The sequence below is a fragment of the Aethalodelphis obliquidens genome, unplaced genomic scaffold (assembly GCF_003676395.1).
Source record: "Aethalodelphis obliquidens isolate GAN/ISIS:26980383/991018 unplaced genomic scaffold, ASM367639v1 scaffold13, whole genome shotgun sequence".
NCBI lineage: Eukaryota > Metazoa > Chordata > Mammalia > Artiodactyla > Delphinidae > Aethalodelphis > Aethalodelphis obliquidens.
Window position 1 is genome coordinate 2,993,685 of NW_020837957.1, and position 20,576 is coordinate 3,014,260.

The 20,576-nt window shown below is 40.6% G+C and overlaps 1 protein-coding gene across 3 annotated transcripts in view; it reads left to right on the forward strand.

Moving 5' to 3' along the window:
* The window catches only part of DNAJC6 (DnaJ heat shock protein family (Hsp40) member C6), a 154,930-nt gene that overhangs the window by 103,512 nt on the left and 30,842 nt on the right, over window positions 1–20,576 (forward strand). For all 3 annotated transcript variants that reach the window (XM_027113992.1, XM_027113994.1, XM_027113993.1), the window contains 7 exons: window positions 2,511–2,661; window positions 3,627–3,676; window positions 3,786–3,934; window positions 13,399–13,521; window positions 17,787–17,920; window positions 18,432–18,626; window positions 19,532–19,649. In XM_027113992.1, the coding sequence (XP_026969793.1) occupies window positions 2,511–2,661; window positions 3,627–3,676; window positions 3,786–3,934; window positions 13,399–13,521; window positions 17,787–17,920; window positions 18,432–18,626; window positions 19,532–19,649 (920 nt within the window). The remainder of the gene's footprint in view (window positions 1–2,510; window positions 2,662–3,626; window positions 3,677–3,785; window positions 3,935–13,398; window positions 13,522–17,786; window positions 17,921–18,431; window positions 18,627–19,531; window positions 19,650–20,576) is intronic.

Sequence of the window (20,576 nt, forward strand, 5' to 3'; positions counted from 1 at the left end):
CATGAGTATTTTTTATTATTCTCCGTTTATTTTTTTAAATGTTAAACATTGCAGTTTTTAAAAATGTATAATAAATGTTTCAGTATTCTAAAAGATAAAGACTATATGTAACATAACTACAGTATAATTAGTACACCTAAAATTAACAATAAATCCTTAACATCAAATACTCAGTTAATTGTTCCAATTCCAATTGCCCATAAATGTCATTAACTTTTTATAATTTCTTTGGATTAAGTTCCATGCATTATACTTTATTGATTTATCTTTTAAGACATTTTAATCTACAAATTCCTCCTCCAACTTTCCTTTTTCTGCAATTAATTTTTTAGCTTTATTGAGGTATAACTGGTATACAAAAATCACACACATTTAATGTATACATCTTGATGCATTTAGACATATGCATATACTCATCATACTATCACCACAACGTCCAAAAAGTTTCTTGTGTTCCTTTGTGTGGCTTGTTTTTTCGTTTTTTTTTTTTTTCTGGTTTTGTTTTGTAAGAACACTTAATGTGAGATCCATCTTCATTAGTTTGTTTGTTTTAAAATTTTCTCTCCAGACTTTCAACAAGCACATTTAACCATTGTCCACATGCATGCATCTACCTGTCACTTAAAATAACTGATCTGGTTGGAACATAGATATGCACCCCCCTTGTCCTGAGGAAAGCACGGAAGGAAGCTTATTCAGCAACAGAGTCAAAGTTACAGAGGTTTGCTCTTGTAAGCTAAATAAGTTCCTGTGTTCTGCTGTACCTGAGATCCAGGGATCTATCCTCCTAACATATTTTGAAGTATAGAACAAATACTGCAATTTTCTAAAAAGAAGAGATGTCATTCTTGCCCTTTGTCATCAAAGAGTTGGTAAGTGAACAAAGATTAAAAAATATCATCAACATAGGAATTTCAGGGTGTGGCATAATAATAGTATAGCTGCAATCTGTTAACCCCTAAATGTGGTAGGTACTATGCTTAAGGTACACTCATTTTATGTTTCCCTATGAAGTAGGCACTATTTTTAATCCCTGTTTTACAGTCAGGAATCTTTCTTCCTGCCAGAACCCAGGTAAGAGTGACTCACGCTCTTGACTGCTGGTCTGTACAGCCTACCTGCCTGTTGTTTCCATTAGCTTCCTCTACACAGATTCCTACTTCCTTCCTGTATCAATCTTTGTAAGCTAAGTTATGTTAATGAACAGTCCTAAAATGGGAATGGGGTAGCTTCTAATAATAAAGGGTTATTCCTCATTCATGGTACATATGCATCAAGGGTCAGCTGAGAGCTCTGCCACAAGCTCGTTACTCTGGGAGCCAGGAGTCCTGGACAGAGTAGCCACAATCTCAGACTTTGTGGGTTGCTATGGAGAGAGAGAGAGAGAGAGAGAGAGAGAGAATATATGGGAATGAGAACTATGGATAATAGTTCTCATGGATAATCTCACCCTAACAGTTAAATGCTCCAGACTGAGAGAGACACACAACATTTCCACTCACATTATAAACGAGAGTGCTGGTTTTCAAACAGGACTAATTTTGCCAACGTCTAGGGACATTTTGGCTGTCATAGCTGGAGAAGGGGGGTCACCAGAGGTCAGAGATGCTGCTAAACGCCCTACAATGCACAGGACAATCCACCCCTCCCCCTGCCAGCCACCACAACACACATATAGCAAAGAAGTATTCGGCCCCAAGGTCAATAGTGCCAAGGTTGAGAGGCTCTGGACTAGAGCCAGTCACAAAGAGCCAGAAAGTACAATTTTATGAAACTGTCAGGGAGGAGAACCTGACATACTTGACAGATAACACCAGTGACCACTATGCGTACTCAAGCTTAAAAGCTGTTATAAGGGCCCTTCAGAAAATACTTTCCCAGGATGGAAGTGAACTATTACTTTGCGAGATAGCCATAGAAGGAGTCTTCTAACACAGTTAACTCCATCGAAGGCCAGAGGAGGCCCCTGGACTCACTTCTCAGCTGACTGCTGCTCTTCCTCAGCACTGCCTGAAAGGAGTATAATGCAGGCCACATATATAATTTAAAATTTTCTAGTCTCCATGTTAAAAAAGAACAGGTGAAATTAATTTAATAGTATATTTAATTCCATATATCCAAAATATTATCATTTTAAATGTAATCATTATAAAAATGTATGAGATATTTTACATCTTTTGCACTTTGACACTTCGATACTCACAGCACCGTCTCAATTCAGACTAACCACATTTCCAGCGCTCAGTTGGCACATGTGGTTACAGTATTGGATATGCAGCTCTGGAGGTTTCTGTTCTAGAACTTGGTGAGGGGCTTTCCTTGGTCTCGTCTGAGGTCCAGCAGACTGCTGTCTGTAACCCAGAGTCAGTAAGTTCTGGAAGCATGACATAACTTGCAGGAATATCTGTCCCAGACTCCCGAAGACGGTCTGCGTATGTTTCAGGAACAAAGAGGGATTGGTTTCCTGTGTCGTCTGTGCTATTACCTCTTTTTCTGATTTTCACTGGCAGGTGCCTCGTCTCCAGACATGGAGCCCAGCTATGGGGGAGGTCTCTTTGACATGGTGAAAGGAGGTGCAGGGAGACTCTTCAGTAACCTAAAGGACAACTTGAAAGACACCCTCAAAGACACGTCTTCCAGAGTTATACAATCTGTTACCAGGTATGTGTGTCCTTCCCCATTAAGTTAATGGACTCTGTGCCCCCCAAGGATCTGATTACCTGCCAACTGCTTGTCTGGCTCAAAGACTATCAATTTTGTGATGCAACTGCATGGGATCTGATTGACTAGGAATGCCATTGAAGCCGCAAAGTTGAGTCCTTCAGAAGCTACAGGCATAGGCTGGGAGGACTCGGCCCCTTGGTACGTTAGAGGATAGTGGTTGCCATCCCTGGCTTTCGAATCCAGCATCCTGAATTCTAATGCAGTATCTCCCCTTGTTAACCTAAGGCAAATTAATTAACCTCTGTGAGCTTTGCTTTGATACCCTGGTAAAATTTATGTCTTTAGGTGGTTTGAGAATTAAATGAGACAGTAATGCACATGCAATCCAAATAAGCAATACTTATGGATTGTAATCAAAACAGAATTTTGTTTTCGTATCTTAATAGCCCTTTAAAACTTATTTACTGGGAGAAGTTTCTACCCTTCTACTGTGTGAAACTTTTACAAGCAGGCCATATGAATTCTTCTTTTATTCTTAGGAATTAGAAAGTTCTAGGGAGGCTTTAAGTTAAAATATGTGGTTTTAAATCAGAAATTCAAATGTGAAGTCCAACATATTAATCAACATTTTAATTTTTTTCAACAGTAATTGTATCCTTTACTTTCAATCCCCAACTAGCGCCTGGTAGGCAAAAAAAAAAGGGTCCTTTGTTCTTTCTCCATCACTTCCTCCCCTACCCCCTAGCTGCATGCCCTGTTTGGAGTGCTAGGTGTGTGCTCCTGAGGGTGTGGGCTGTCTTCTGTCAACAGTGCTTACTTGTTAGGGGGAAGGCCTGAAGGGAAGTCAGAATATAGCTACTGGATGGAAGTGTCCCAGGTCATGATGTGCAAGTGATTGAGAGAGAGAAATCGTGGGACATTTGGATCATTTTAATGAGTGCCCTTTCCTGTCTTGCTTTTAGCTACTCGAAGGGAGATTTAGACTTCACTTATGTTACCTCCAGAATTATTGGTAAGTTTCTCATGTTTATTAACTGCCCAATAGCTCAGCTTTCAATGGCTGCCCATCGCGACAGCGGACCTGTTTAACCAATTTTTTTTCTGTGTGACCCTTCCTCCAGTGATGTCCTTTCCTCTGGACAGTGTTGACATAGGATTCAGAAATCAGGTTGATGACATTCGAAGCTTTTTGGATTCCAGACATCTTGACCACTACACGGTGTACAATCTGTCGCCCAAGTCTTATCGAACTGCCAAGTTTCATAGCAGGGTAAGGAATTTTAGCTCTGATCACAAGGTTGAAGATATAAGAGGGTATTTTCCCCCTTAAGAGCTATCCTCAAAGCCTTTGCCTTTCGGCACATGGAGCTGAAAAACTATGTACTCTGGACACTTCTCTATCCACAAAATTTTTATTAGGCTGTTACGAGATATTCTGAGGCTTTTCCTCGGGTGAGGATATTTGTAGGAAAGTTTCTCTGTCAATAAGATACCATCTAATTGAGGGCCTCAAATCAGCTGTGGCTGGTTGCTCAGTTGTTAGGGCACATTGCTGTGCGGCTCAGTGGAGACTGACTGCTACGTAGGGCAGTTGGAGACCCTTATGCTGGAGCACTAATGATGCCTTTCACCCTTCCTTATTGCTGCTTTGGCATCACGATGAGGCAGTGTGGCTAAACCAGTAGAGACACACCAGTATTAATGGAAATAGCTTTCTGACATTTGGTAAAGGTATGTGTTTCATAAGTGAGGTGTAGCACATAAACAGTCCACACTGTAGGTTTGGTGATACTATTGCTAATATTTAGAGCAGTGAGAGCAGCAGCAACATTTTTAGAGCATTTACAGTGTTCCAGGAACTTTACATGCAATATCTCATTAATTCTCTCAACGGTCCTCTGAAGTAGATGGAGAAACTGAGGCACAGAGAGGTAAGGTAACTTGCCCAAGACTACAGGCGTGTGTCTTAGCCATTACTCAGGGCTGACAGTATTACCTGGAAACCTGGATTATCCTCTCAAGGAGCTTTTAGAACTAGGCAGAGAAATAGTTCTAGTTTCAGTCTAGGTAAGGAGCTGTGAGAGCTGGCTTTGGTTTGAACCTGATGTTAAGCCTGATATTTCTGGCCACTGAATTCTTGATTTACTCATTCAAATCAGGCTTTTTCTCTCTCAGGAACGTTTTCAAAAATCTTGCCTTAGCCTTTAGATACGATTGGTTCTTCAGCTACATCTGGATTTATTAATAAATAGAAAGGGGTTTTACACATTGGACCCTTTAAAGTGAAACTTGATTTCAACGATGCAAAATGATAGCTGGTTGTGTGTACTGTGTATTGAGGATCTCAGCTTTGATGCCAGAACACATTTTGCTCCAAATTTTAGTTGCCATTAATAATCTCTGGACGTCAGTTTCCTGATCAGTAAAAACTAGAAGAGAGTCTGTATGCTGTCTTAGACCACTTTCTGCCCTAATGTTCAGTAAGATAAGGGAGAATTTTGTGAAGGATTCTCTTTTCCCAGAGTGTTTTCAAAATAGGCAAGAGGTAACCCAGTGGTTCTCAAGCTTTAGTGTACATCAGAATGTCCTGGAGGGCTTGTTGAACACCTGGGCCTGGCACTTCTGGTTCAGCAGAGGGGTGTGGTGAGAATCTGCATTGCTAACAACTTCCTGGGTGTTACTTCTACTGTTGCCCTGTGAGCCACTCTCTGAGAAGCACTGATAAAACCATTCTAAAGTGGTTTCGTCCCAATTCCCATTCTATAACGGAGATTTCAAATGCAGCTCTTTAATATTCCCTGTAGTTAACTGCCCTTCCACCTCTTATTCCATCTATTATCTAATTCAGAGCAAGGGAATTAGCATCCAATAAAAATGTGGGTAGCTATTTTATTTCTAATTCAGATGCAAATATTTTGAATTGATTTTTCTTGTTTGGAGACTCAGTGCCATCATTTTCTTTCTTTCTTTCTTTCTTCTGATTTGTTTTTTATTGAAGCATAGTTGATCTGCAGTGCTGTGCCAATCTCTGCTCTGCAGCAAAGTGACTCAGTGATACACATAGAGACATCATTTTTATAACTGGAGGACCATGGAACATCCTGTATAATATTTCATAGAAATTTTATTTAATCTTGAAATAGTTGTGATAATCTGAAAAATTTTCCCTCTGGAAGTAAATAAAGATGTAATATCATTATAGAAGCATTCATGCATATAAAGGTATCTCTTATATGTATATATGATTTATAAAAGCAAGCTCTTTTATAAAGATATTTAAAGAAAGGCATCAATTAGTGTAACTATGTATTTTGTGACCAGACTTAACAGTCTTACCAAAGAAACCAGGAATTGCATATGGAATATCTGCCCCAGACTGCTCTCACTTGCCCTAGAAGAGCAGGGAACACGTTAATTTTATTTGCTACCTGGAACGGTGCCTGGCATGGCTAAGAAATGTCTCTCAGAAGATTGAATGTACCTGCCAAGAATTGTTGAACACATAGATATCAAATAAAAATTTGATTCTTGGGACTTCCTTGGTGGCGCAGTGGTTAAGAATCCACCTGCCAGTGCAGGGGACACGGGTTCGATCCCTGGTGTGGGAAGATCCCACATGCCCTGGAACAACTAAGCCCGTGCATCGCAACTACTGAGGCTGCACTCTATAGCCCGCAAGCCACAACTACTGAGCCCATGAGCCACAGCTACTGAAGCCCGTGCTCCCTAGAGCCCACGTGCCGCAACTGCTGAGCCCACACGCCACAACTGCTGAAGCCCGTGTGCTGCATCTACTGAAGCCCACATGCCTAGAGCCTATGCTCCGCAACAAGAGAAGCCACCGCAATGAGAAACCTGCGCACCGCAACAAAGAGTAGCCTCTGCTCGCCACAACTAGAGAAAGCCCGTGCACAGCAACAAAGACCCAACGCAGCCAAAAATAAAATTAATTAATTAATTAACTAAAAAAAGTTTGATTCTTATTCTCAAGGCACTTAAGCCTAGTTGGAGAGAGAAGTCAGGACGTTCTAAAGACAATAATATTTACAGTACCTACTGAGGGAGTTTAGTAAAGGGAGACAGCAGTGAGAGCTGGACGTTGACGCATGAGTCTTGTCTAGGTGAAAGCAGTGGGGTTATTTCTTCTCCATGCAAACTGTAGTCTGTGTCTTACCAGGCTCCGCAAGATCTGGCTTCTGTGCCTCTCTAGCTCATCTTTCACTGTTCTCCGCTGTATGAGAACCATGCTCCCACCAGGGGAGACGCACAGTCTCTTTGCATGAGCTGCTCCCACTCCCTGAAAGGCCACGCATGCCACACCCCCACCCCTTCTTTGTTCGCCACATTTCGCTAAGGGGAGGATTTCCACATCCCACAAGTCTTTTCCAATTCTTTCCCCTAAAATGCAGGATTGCACTGCACCTTTAGCCCTTTATAGATAGTCCCAGAACTCTGGGGACTGGAAGAGGACCCTCTGACCTAGCTCCCTCAACCCTCAGTTGCATCTTAGGACAGTCCCACAGCCTTAGTATTTTCATCTTAGCTCTGTTTTTTTGTGTGTGTGTGTGTGTGTGTGTGTGTGTGTGTGCGGTACACGGGCCTCTCACTGTTGTGGCCTCTCCCGTTGCGGAGCACAGGCTCCGGACGCGCAGGCTCAGCGGCCATGGCTCACGGGCGCAGCCGCTCCGCGGCATGTGGGATCTTCCCGGACCGGGGCAGGAACCCGTGTCCCCTGCATCGGCAGGCGGACTCTCAACCACTGTGCCACCAGGGAAGCCCCTTAGCTCTGTTTTTGATGTGGCTACATCTCTTTTCAAGTTCCTAGTCCTTTCTCTTCCCAGTACTAACACCGCAAATTGATTTGCATCCCACTGTTGCATGACTTAGAAAAGTGTTCTTGGTTCTCATCTTCCAGTCCTTGAGGCCTGAAATCATTTTCTCCTCCTTCCAGACCAGTGGAGTGCTAGGTCTGCAGCTAATTCTTATTTTAATAAATGTAGATGGCCAAGGCTTCTATAAATACCACTGTTGGAAAAGACCAAACACAAGACTGGTTTTATTTATAGACTCACAGGAGTCCAGCTGTGTCTATATCTCTATGCCTTGAACCCTGAACTCAGTCATTTTACCTTTTTATTATGTGACGTGTGTTTGGAGATAAAGACGGTGGTGACAGAGACAGGCTGTTTCTAGGAAGATTTTACTTTTTTGAGGGGCATCACTCTGTATTTTGATTCACTTTTAGGCTTAGAAACCACATGGGTTGACAGGAATCATATGAAATAATTAAATAGCAATTCCTTAGTATTTGCATATGTAACAGAATGTTAAAATAGGACTCTGTGTTTAGTTTCAATTTTAGCAGAGGATTTGACTCAAAACAAAACGTGGCAGATAGCCCTTCATTCAGAGTGCTAGAATACCTATTCAGGACTGCAGAGGAGATATTGAATGTCAGTGTTTTGACTCTTCTTAGCCAGTATCTACCTTGAGGAAATAAACATCCTGATGTTGACAGTGAAGTCCTGTAGACCAATGAGATGCATCATCTAAGCCAGATGTTCTGAATCTGAGTTTAAAAGACACGGTTCCACTGTATATTTCGATCCATGCATGGGCTTCAGAGAGTTTAACCATCTGTTTTCACTCCTGTTTTTTCTTTATTGTGGTAAAATACACATAACATAAACCTACCATTTTAAGCATTTGTAAGCGTACAATTCAGCAGCATTAAATTCACTCACAATATTCTGTAACCATCACTAGTATCTATACCCAAACCTTGTTCATCATCCCCCAAGTAAACACTATAGCCATTTACTCTGTGTGTACGTGTGTGTGCACTGGTTCCATTTCTGCACAGAAGGTTTTATAGCTCTGCCCTAGAATGTCAGGAACTACTGCTTTACACATTTCTTGGTGTTGCTGTTGGCAATAAATGGAAAAGCAGATGAATGGCCACCAAGTCTAGCCTGCCCTAAAGTTCTTACATTCTGATAATGCTATTCCAGTGCCACTTTGAGCCTCCTTCCTCTGTCTCACCAGGAAGGGGTATGCTGAAGGAGCCCAGTTAGTAGCACTGAAAAGATAAACCCAGCTGGTTCTTTTAGAATCTTCTTTTATTTCGACTATTTCTAAACTGCATAATCTTGTAGAATTTCTTCCTCTTTGCAAAGAACTTAATTTTAGGAAAATATATGATCAACTTGGGTTTCTTAAAGGATTGTTTGAAGGTCACATTTTTTTTTTTTCCTTTTTCCTTCCAGAATTCATCAAAGAGGTCACCATAGCTCCCAGTTGTTTCTGCTCTGGTTTGCTGGTTGGTGAAGGGAGTTGGCCATAGCGGAGAGACTTTATAGATTATATTCATCTGTCCTCTGCCACTGTGCATCAGTGTAAGGACAGGAAATAATGGGGCAGAAAAATATCCCTGGCCTGGGAGCCAGAGGACCAGGAAGCCCCACATTCTAGTTCTGCAGCCTTCAGTGAATTGAATGTCTTAGTAACTTTGGTAAAAAAATAGCCATCACTTGATCCCATAACTATCTCACAAATGTAAGATGGAATTCTAGTTAATAATCATCAGACAGTATACAAACTTTTATTATTTTTTTTATTGAGGTGAAATTCATATAATATGCACAAATTTTGAATTTTATGAATTATCCTAGATTCGCATCTCAGCTGTTCCTCTTCCTGGGTAAGTTACTTCACCTCATCTAAAGCTCGGTTTTCTCCCGTATAAAATGGAGTTAACAAGGATTCCTATCTCACACATAGAAAATTTTTCTTTAGGTTTGCTGTAAGGAAGACATTTGATAGCAATGTCTGGCTTAGAGTAAACATTCAGTAAATGGAAGCTATAATTACCATTAATAATAATAAAATGCCAAATAAATTATTGCCTGAAGTACTCCTGTCCTCCCAAAATGGTGTCAGGTTCTTAAGACACTGGATATGGCTCTTCAGTCTGATTCTCCATAGCCCCTTTTGCTCTTAGGCTCAGCAAATGGGATGCTTCTGTCTTCTTATCTCGTGCTTGGGGAGACAGAAAGATGAAAACCAAATGGCATCCAGCCCTGGTGCTGTTCTGGCCTCCTTTCCCACTGGGTGGTGTCATGGCAGCCTGTAATCCATATGGCGTTTTCTGATGCTCTACAGCTCCAGGAGGGGTTCAGAGAGACTGGAGGCAGCATTGTGAAGTGTCACCTGCCCAAGGATTGTGCTTATTGCATGAAGCTGTGAACCTCACAGAGCTACAGAAATCACTTGCAGGGATTGAATTCGTTTAAAAAATTTTTTTGATTTTGTTGATGCCTTAAATGTTTTTCCCCTTTAGACAGAGCACATGCTTTTAAAAAATTCTAATTGTATGTTTGCTTAATGGAGTATAATTATATATCAAGTAAATATGTAATTATGCAGTACTTTAAATTAATATTATTTACTTGATTGGTTTAATGATTCTGAACAATTAGCCTATTGTGCTAAGAACAATTTAGCCAGCTTTTAGCTGAGACTCAGATATTGACATTTAGTGTTTGTAGGAGTGACATACAGTTTCTAAAAGGTTTAAAGATACTGCCTGAGAAAACAAATTTCCTACACTTTTACATGGTCGCAACCTAAAAAAACAACAAAATCGGTTCCTTCCTCAAGGTACTTTACATGTAGACAAAGACAAATCTTATTATAAGAAGAGATTGCCGGGCTTGCCGGGCTTCCCTGGTGGCACAGTGGTTGGGGATCTGCCTGTGGATGCCGGGGACGTGGGTTCGTGCCCCGGTCCGGGAGGATCCCACGTGCCCCGGAGCGCCTGGGCCCGTGAGCCATGGCCTCTGAGTTTGCGCGTCCGGAGCCTGTGCTCTGCAACGGGAGAGGCCACAACAGTGAGAGGCCCGCGTACCACAAAAAAAAAAAAAAAAAAAAGGGATTGCCAAATAGGGTTCATTCTTCGTTCTTTCACTCATTGATTCACTCAGCAAATACCTACTGAGTGCCTGCCATTGGACTAGCACGTGGACTCTGGACTTGGGTTACAAAAATGAAAAATGGTCTCTCTTCTCATGGAGCTTAGTGTCTAGAGGGGGAGACAGACATAAACAGTTAATTTGAATACAATAAGCTGGCACTTACTGTGTTTACATTGTGCTCCTTAATTCTTACCACCATTTTTATTTTACACACAAGAGAACTGAGGCTTGGAGAGGTTAGCAACTTGTCTAAGGTGAATCAGGTAGTAAGTGGTAAAGCTAAGGTGAAAACCCAACTGTGGCTTCACCATTTTGCTCTACTGGTGAAAGCTATAACAGGTGAAAATGGACAAAGATGACTGAGATGACTAAGCACTTCTGCCTGTGGATGTTAGAGAAACTGTGGGAGACAAGAGAACACTTGAACTTCGGCTTTGGAGTATGAATAGAAATTTACCAAGGGAAAGAAAAACATCACAGGCAGGAAGCAGCTTGTATAAAAGTATATTTTGCAATTCCTCTGATGGCAAAATTTTTCTTCCCAATTATTCTGGTTTTAATCAATACATTATTTCCATTCCTTGAGAACTTGTCAATGGGGAATCTATCTGAGGATAAAGAATCGGCCAGAAATAGACCCAAATCATGTTGGGTGAAAGGGGCAAGCTGTTATGGAGTTTAAATCGACAGAGGCCCAATACTGGGTCACCCTGGATTGTTTGGTAGCTTTGTTAGGCATTTCCTCTACTTTGTTTAATAAACTATACCTGTCATTCTCAAAGGTCTAGGAAAATTAATAACCTGGAAGGTCCCCTGACGCTACCCACAATCATTTTGTAGGAAAAAAGTTACAAATTAACCAAAAAGAATGGGTTTTTTGGCAGCCACAGAGAGAGAGAGAAACTCCGTGTGTTTGCTTTCAGGTGTCAGCTCTAGAGACCACAGATAATTTCCCACTTATATTTTGACTAGTTATTATCTAGTTACTAGAAAAGCATGAACCAAACAGATTATTCCTGCCTCTCTCTCCCCACTCTTAAATGTAAAGAATTTGGGACGTTTGGGTTTTCTGAGACCAGTGGTGTTAGTGTTGCAGACACTTTCTGATGACACCATCTGTATAAAACCTGTTGTTTTCTCCAGAATTCCCTGTATCAGCCAGTGGCACCTGCCATCCTTTTATCCTTTTATCCAGCCATTCAGGCTGGAAACCTAGCAGTCATCCTCGATTGCTCCCCCTCCACATACCCCTCCATACTCATGCACTGCCACCCTGTGATCAGTCCCTGAGTCTTGTACAGGCATTCCACTTCCTCTCTATTTTTTGAATCCCTCAAGTCTTTGTGTGTCCCACTGCCACTCATCCAGCCTAAGCCACCATCATTTCTTACTTAAATTCCTAATATAGCCACCTGACTGTACTCTCTGACTTTTGTCTTGTGTCATCTATATCTGTTCTCCATACTGGACCTTGAGAGGTCTTTGGAAAATGTGAGAGTCACTCTCCTTCTTAAATACTTCTCTCAGTTCTTAACAAGGCCTGGTATGATCTGACCCTTCAGTCTATGATTTTGCCATATAGGGTTTCATTCATTTTTTCCAAACATAGCTAGCTCTATCTGACCTTAGGGCTTTGCACTGACAGTTACCTGATAAAATAATAATAATAATGATAGCCAGTATTAATTGATCACTTTGTGTATGTCAGATACTGAGCTAAGCCCTTGAAATACATTCTCATGTAGTAGCCACAACCCTATGAGGCAGGTAGGTAGGTATCATTCATGACATTTTATGGAGAAAGGCTTAGAGAGGTCATGAAGTTTGCCTAAGTTTTTCCTTGCTGTTAAATTAATAAATACCTAATCGATTGAGGCTCATGCCTAGAATTTTGAGGCAAATGATAATCTCAACCAGTATACTGTTGCAGCAAAGTGACTTATACTCAGAAGACCTGGGTTGCAATGCTGGTACTGACCAGCAGTGTGACGTTAGACAAGACAACCTCTGAGAGTCAGTTTTCTTATCTGCAAAATAGAGACCATATTAGTACCTGTCTTATATGACTGTTGTACAGATCAGAGCCAAGCAGAATTCTAGGAACATAGCTGATATCCTATAATGTGTTAAAATGAACATGTGTGTTAGATGGATGAAAATGCTAGAGGTTGCCCCCATGGAGTTGTAGGTTCCCTCATTAAAAGAGGAAGAAATAAGACCCTTGAAAAAGCCTATCTTTAGCTTATCCAGCAGCACTTTTTCGTGTTTTCACTTTTATCATCTTGGATAAAATTAGGGATAGTGCAGGATTTATAATGTAATCCTATAATTAAGCATCTAGTAGGCAGGTCAAAACATTTTATACTAAATAGAAATTAAATGCAGTGGAACATTGAACCTTTGAAATACAAATACTGGAACCTTTAAAAATCCAAATATGTATGTTAAATCATCTAGTTTAATTTTAAATGTTTTGGATTGGCCAAAAAGTTCGTTCGGGTTTTTCCGTAAGCGCTTACAAAAACTCGAAGGAACTTTTTGGCCAACCCAATATTTCAAAATATGTTTACCGAAACAGAATTTTTGTATTAAAAAAATTGCAGGATTAAACTCTTCTTTCTGTGTTTGGACCCTGTTCCCAACTCTTTCTGCTGTATTAAAAGAGAATGTAGTGTCACTTCCAGAAGTTGTTTGGTGTGCTACCTGCCCATGGAGAGGAAGTCGCTTGGCGAATTCATTTCCTTCCGCTGTGTTCCTTTAGGTCTCAGAATGCAGTTGGCCCATCAGGCAGGCCCCCAGTCTGCACAACCTCTTTGCTGTGTGTCGGAATATGTATAACTGGCTACTACAGAATCCCAAAAACGTCTGTGTTGTCCATTGCTTGGTGAGTAACCTTTTCTTGTTGCTGTTGTGGCTATCATTCATGCTGGTTTGGTTTGGTCAAATACAAATGGCCTTACACAGACTGGTGAACCAGGTAGTGCTTAAGTTGAATAAGCATTTCTTAAGAACCCACTTAGGAATTAGGTGATGTGAAGGATATAAAATGAGGGGAAAACTTATTATTCTTGCCCTAAAGCTCGAATACCAGTGGTAGAGGCAGATATGTATACAACCCACATGATACAGGGCCTCTGGAATGTGCTAACTATTATAGAAGAGATAGAAACAAGAGCTGTGTGTGCATAGGCAAAAATGCCATTGAGTTTTGGATGAATAGAATTGACATAAGCACACTGGAATATTCTTTTCTTACCTTTATGTTTGAATAAAAATGAAATAAAAAGACATCTATGCCCTTATAAGTAGTCACATAGATTGACTGTATTTTATAGCAATTCCCAGTGGAACTGAGGATTTTTCTGACCACTGATTTCCTAGAGTCCCTTTCCCCAACCCTTCCTCTGGAGGGCTCTTGCCTATTGTTTAAAACTCAACTTTAGGTAAAATCTTTTTTGACAATATGGACATTCAACCTATATATCTAAATGTCTTTGGATTTAAGCATTTAATATACTGCATCATCATACTCTGGTGGCCTGCCTGTTTCCCCACTAGACTGTTAGCATCCTGTGGGCAAGAACTGTGCCTTTTTTACTTTGGAATCCCAGGTATGAAATATTTTTTTTTAACACTGTATTTTATTTTTACAAGAGATAAATAAACTGACACCAAGCATTGTAAATGGATGACCACAACAAAAGCAACAATGATTGCAATTACCAAACACAAAACACACTCACACTATCTCATTATATTGACATTCAGTCCAGGAATCCTCCACTGTAACAGCTCCTTTACTTTGCAGTGAAAATTGATTTGTATATTTTTTGCCTCTGAGTCCTTGTGGGATTTTTTTTTTTTTCTATTCAAACAGAAAGTCACAAGGTATGAAAGATTTGAATAAGCGATTGGATATATAAAGAAATGAACACACAAATGAAATCTGAGCATAAATACTAGAACTATTCATTGCCTCTGTAAACTTCAAGGTGTATTTTTTGCTATAATCTTAGTTGATGATTTTCTCCCTCTTTCTTGAGAGCTAGTTGGCTAAAAGAGGGATGAAAGCTGAGATTTTTTCTTCTTTCCATCTCACAACCCCAAATTCTTGGTAATAAAAGAAGAACACTTGGTGCTTCATAGGAGTTTAATGTGAAAGGCCAAAGGGTTTTCCTTTCAGAGACAGAACAGGTTGTATAAAGGACAGATTATTTTTAGAGACTAAGCAGCCTTTAGGTACTTTGGTGATTTTTTTCTTCACTCGAGAACTTTCTAAAAGTTCAGCGAGCCTAGGTCTGGCAGCTTTGTAAGAGAAGATGGCTCGAGAGAGACCAGAGGCTCCCAGTTCTAATGATACAATCATAACAAATAAAAACCCAATGAAGAAGAAAAAAGAAGAGACATACAAAGAGTGAAGACCCTATAGCCTGCTCTCTAGGCTTACTGAAAAAGGACATGCATGAGTTGGAAGTCTGCACCAAGTCTTTGGAAGTGGAATTGCAGCTGGAGGTGGGAGCATTTATTTTTATCCTATATATACTGCTGTTTTATTAAAAATAATCATATATTCATCTTTTAATTAAAAAAACTAAGAAAACTTTAAAAAAGACCTGCATGGCTGATAAAAGGAGGGAACACATATCTAAGAGCCATGAACCTGTTAAAAGAGTGTCAGGAAGACTAAATTCTAAAAAGAATTAAGATTGAGAAAAATGTCTTTTTAAAGAAAACTGTCCTTGGAATAAGGACAACAACAAATGCTGGAGGCACACGGTATAATCTTAAGTCCTTTATTCTGTTCCTTCATGGGGGAACAGGTGTCAAGCTAGAAGGGGAGTAACACTGATAATTAAGACAAAGCTGAGAGGTAGGGAGATAGTAAAAGAGCGTCACAATACTTAAAAATAATCCACTCTCTAGACTTAAATTATGTGACAGAATGCTAAAAGCACTTGGAAAAGCAATTATGGGTTCCTTATGCAGTATTGAGGAAACAGGAAGAAGAGTGCCAGTGAAGAAAGGAGAGGAGATTTTTTTTCCAAAAGATGGAGGAGGTTGATCCTGGAAAGTTACAGGCTGATGAGCCTGATGGCAATTCAAGGTGAAATTCGAACACAGTTTGTGCACAGATGATTTGAAACTCTTAGAAAAAAGGAGTCCACATCGATTCATTATGAACACACATATCAAACCAACTGGACTTTCGGAACAAGACGAATAGATTAGTAGAGATAGTTTATTGGAGTCCTGTGAGATATTTCCCCATTTCTTATATTCAAGATGGAGAAATTGGGGCTAAATTTTTAGACATTTAGACAACTATTGGCTGAATATTGCTTCCAAAGATAGGTGACTAATGGATCAGCATCCTCCCAGGAAAAGGTTGCATTTGGTTGCCCTTTTATTACAGCTTTGAAAATGTGGAGGCAAGCTTCTCAGGTTTCTCAGATGGGTCATTTCATAGAAACTACCAGTGTGAAATTAAACACAGGGTAAATGTAAAGTCCTGAATTCTGGTTCTAAAAGATTAAGTGTGTTTGTCCATTAACACATCATTTGAAAAAGAACTAACAGTTTTAGTGAACAGAAAGATCAATAAGAGCTCATGGTGTGATTTAGCTTACATTTAAACTAGTTTAGCCTGGGGTTATGTTAATAAAAGCAGAGGGTTCTTACCACACTAAGGAAGATGATATTTCCTCTCTAGTTTGGTCAGAGCACATCTTATATCTTGCATTTCACATCTGGGCAGCACATTTAAGGCTGTTGTTTTAAAACTGGAGTCTGTTAAGAGGAAGTCCACTGAATGATGATGTCTCTTAAAATGGAACATCAAATGAGGAAGAATTGAAGGGATTGTGTAGTAGTCAGGGTTCTCCAGAGAAACAGAACTGACAGGATATGTGTAGAGATACATATGTAAGAGGAGGTTTATTATAGGAATTGGCTCAAGTGATTCTGGAGGCCTAGAAGTCCCACAATCTGCCTCCTGCAAGATGGAGAACCAGGAAAGCCAGTGGTAACATTTAGTCCATGTTCGAAGCCCTGAGGACCAAGGGAGCCGCTGGTGTAGGTCTGAAAGCCAAGAGCTCCGATGTCCAAGAACAGGGAGAAGATGGGGGTCCCAGCTCAAGAAGACAAAGAGAATTCTCCCTTCCTTTGCCTTTTTGTTCTCTTTGGACCCTCAGCAGGTTGGATGATGCCAGCCCACTTTGGTGAGGGCGAATCTCCACGCAGTCTACTGATTCAAATGCTGATCTCTTCCAGAAACGCCCTCGCAGACACACCCAGAAATAATGTTCTACCAGCTCTTCGGGCATCTCTTAGTCCAATCAAGTTGTGACATAAAATTATCACAGATTGGGTATGTTTTCAACCTGGAAAATAGAAAAGTTGATGGAAAGGGAGAGTATTTCAGATATGTGAAGGGTTGTCCCAGGGAGAAAGGAGTAGGTTTACACTTTGTCCAGAGAGAAGGAAGAATGAGGATCGTTGAGTGGAATAGACTGCAACTCAGCATGTTCAAGTATAAGGAAGAACTTTGTGAAGTCCGTCCAGAAGCAGGATGCTCCTTGTCACTTAAAGTGTTCTAGAAGAAGCTGCTCACCATCTGTCAGGAATGTCATCGCTTGCATTCCTTTACTGAGTGCGGTTGAATCAGGTGAAGCTTCTTTATTTTATATCCATCTAGGAACATAACTCTGGGTAAAATACACACATCGCATATTCCAAAAAGCAGTATTTGCCTAACCTGAGAACTCTTTACCTTCACCCTAAACTGAGAGACCTCAACTATTCTGATCCTACAAGTCCAAAGTTACTTTGAAAACTAGATTATTTTTCAGTAAATATGTACAAAGCTAATTTATATTGCTGGGTTTCTTAGGTTAGCAGAGAGTCAGTTGTATCCTGAGAATCCGTCTTCCCTTGCTGCTTTGTGATTTAAGTAGCTGGGATAGATTTGGGTTTTCAGGTGAACAGTTTTGAACTGGCAGGCACATGTAGTTAAGATTTCTGTCCTCCACACGCCACGCCCAGACTCCCCACCCTTCACCTCTTTCTTTTAATTGCAAGTACCAGCCACTCTCCGTGTTGAGTGCCTGACCGACCCATGTTTATGACAAGTTTATACGTTTTCTTTGATAGGATGGACGGGCAGCATCATCAATTCTGGTTGGTGCTATGTTCATTTTCTGTAATCTCTACTCTACTCCTGGCCCAGCTGTTCGATTACTCTACGCAAAGCGACCAGGAATCGGACTTTCGCCATCCCACAGGAGGTAAAGTCAGCTAGATGCAGGGTTGGCGCAGACAGGGTCTAATTTGTATCATGTCCCCAAAAAAGGGGAAAAACCTTTTTATATAATCGATGTATTGTCTTCTCTCTTTGGGCACAGTTTCTTCTTTCTCTTATTTAAACTGCATCTCCTTACTTCCTCTTGGGTTAAAACTGCGTCGGATGATAAATTCTGATATTTTTTCTAAAGCTAGCCCTTAACTGATAAATTTAATCTGCCAGATCAAATATTGAGCTAGTGTAAAATGCTCATAAGCTTTTTCATTTAATAAATACCCCTTTGTCAGCTCTTCAGGGGGAAGTACAGCAGTGTCACTAGATAAAAGCTTTCCTAAGTTATGGCAGCATTCTCTTTTGCCAGTTAATGTTTAAAGAATTAACACAGCAAATTTTTATTGTAGGTTAATAATTTATGAGAGCAAACGTTCTAGCAAACCGACTGCTTATTTCTTCTGCTGTGGTCGCACCAACAGAATGTCTGCCTTGTGTTTTAGGTACCTGGGCTACATGTGTGACCTCCTAGCGGACAAACCCTACCGCCCTCACTTCAAGCCTCTCACTATTAAGTCGATCACTGTCAGTCCAGTTCCTTTTTTCAACAAACAGAGAAATGGATGTCGCCCTTACTGTGATGTACTGATTGGAGAAACCAAAATATATACAACTTGTGCAGATTTTGAACGAATGAAGTAAGTCATGATACTTTTCTTCATTTCTTCTTGTGAACTGCTCCATTCCTGTGTAAGTTGGATCCTATTCTTCCTTTGAGGACTACATTATGAAATGCCTGATATTTTAAAAAGTGTTCAATATAGGTGGTAATCATAGAAAAGCACAATTAAATCAAGGGATGCCGTAGCCCCCCTTCAAATGGTGATACAAACTAAGGGACTAACATGAGCTATAATAAGGGTTCAGACAGTGGTGTAGGGCAGAAGACCTGGACACTTAAGAAGGAGATGACCTTGATAAGAATTGGTGACGATAATGGAAGAATCAGGAACGAATGAGGTTTCTAGGTGAGCATCTAGGTAGATGGTCATGTAATTAAAAAGTTATAGAATCTGTAATAAAGGGCAAGTACCAGTGGGAGGTGGTGGGAGATATGGAAGAAGGGACTAGATGATAACAGAAAATGAAATTGATTGGAAATAGATTGCATTTCAAAATTGGTATATGAGATACTCACAGAGCATCTCACTGCTGTTTCTATATTGATCTCAGTTAGACTTCTTTGTTCTCTCTCTGTTTTTATCATAAATTTACAGTTAGGGCAAGGTAAATACATCAGGGCTACATGTATTTGGGGAAAACGTTTTCTGCTAATGGGCAATTGATTTATCTAGAAACCAGGATGGGTTCGAGAGAGAGGACCTGGCATAAGACCAGTGGCATCCTGTGGCAGAACCAGTTTGCATCCAGTTGGCACTTGCTGTGCTCCTGACTTTGCTTAAGATAAGAAATGGTTCCTGGGTTCAGGCCTGGGCCAACAGGTGCCTTGGCCAGAGCCACAGAAGACTGCCTGTATTGTATACCTGTATTACTGTGCCAGATTAGACTCTCTCTCAGTGTATGCTTTTGTCTCTGTTTAAAGAGAGTACCGTGTCCAAGATGGAAAAATCTTCATTCCCTTGAGCATCACTGTGCAAGGAGATGTGGTTGTTTCCATGTATCACTTGAGGTCAACCATTGGAAGCCGGCTACAGGCTAAGGTATGGTTTCAGAAAGAATTATGATATAAGCTCAGCTGATCCTTTAATAGGAGTGTACATCACTTTGGGCTTGAGTGACTTCGGTTTTAGAATCAGAAAAAACATTTAAAGATTACCTTTGGAAACAACCTAAATGTCCATCAACAGATGAATGGATAAAGAAAATGTGGTAGAGGGACTTCCCTGGTGGCACAGTGGTTAAGACTCCCCCTGCCAATGCAGGGGACACGGGCTCGATCCCTGGTGTGGGAAGATCCCACATGCTGCGGAGCAACTAAGCCTGTGCACCACAACTACTGAGCCTGCACTTTAGGGCCCACATGCCGCAACTACTGAGCCCGCGTGCCATAGCTACTGAAGCCTGCGCGCCTAGAGCCCGTGCTCCGCAACAAGAGAAGCCACCGCAAATGAGAAGCCCACACACCACAACGAAGAGTAGCCCCCACTCTTGCCACAACTAGAGAAAGCCCACGCACAGCAACGAAGACCCAATTCAGAGAGAAAAAAGAAAAAGAAAAAGAAAATGTGGTGTATATATGTATATATAAATATATATATAAAAATTCGATTATATATACATAATGGAATACTACTCAGCCATAAAAAAGAATGAAATAATGCCATTTGCAGCAACATGGATGAACTTAGAGATGATCATACTAAATGAAGTAAGCCAGGAAGAGAAAGACAAATACCATATGATATTACTTTTATATGGAATCTAAAATATGACACAAATGAACTTATCTAAGAGACAGAAATAGACTCACAGACATAGCAAACAGACTTGTGGTTGCCAAGGGGGAGGGAGGTGGGGGAGGGATGGATTGGGAGTTTGGGATTAGCAGAAGCAAACTATTCTATTATAGAATGGATAAACAACAAAGTCCTACTGTATAGCACAGGGAACTATGTTCAGTATCCTGT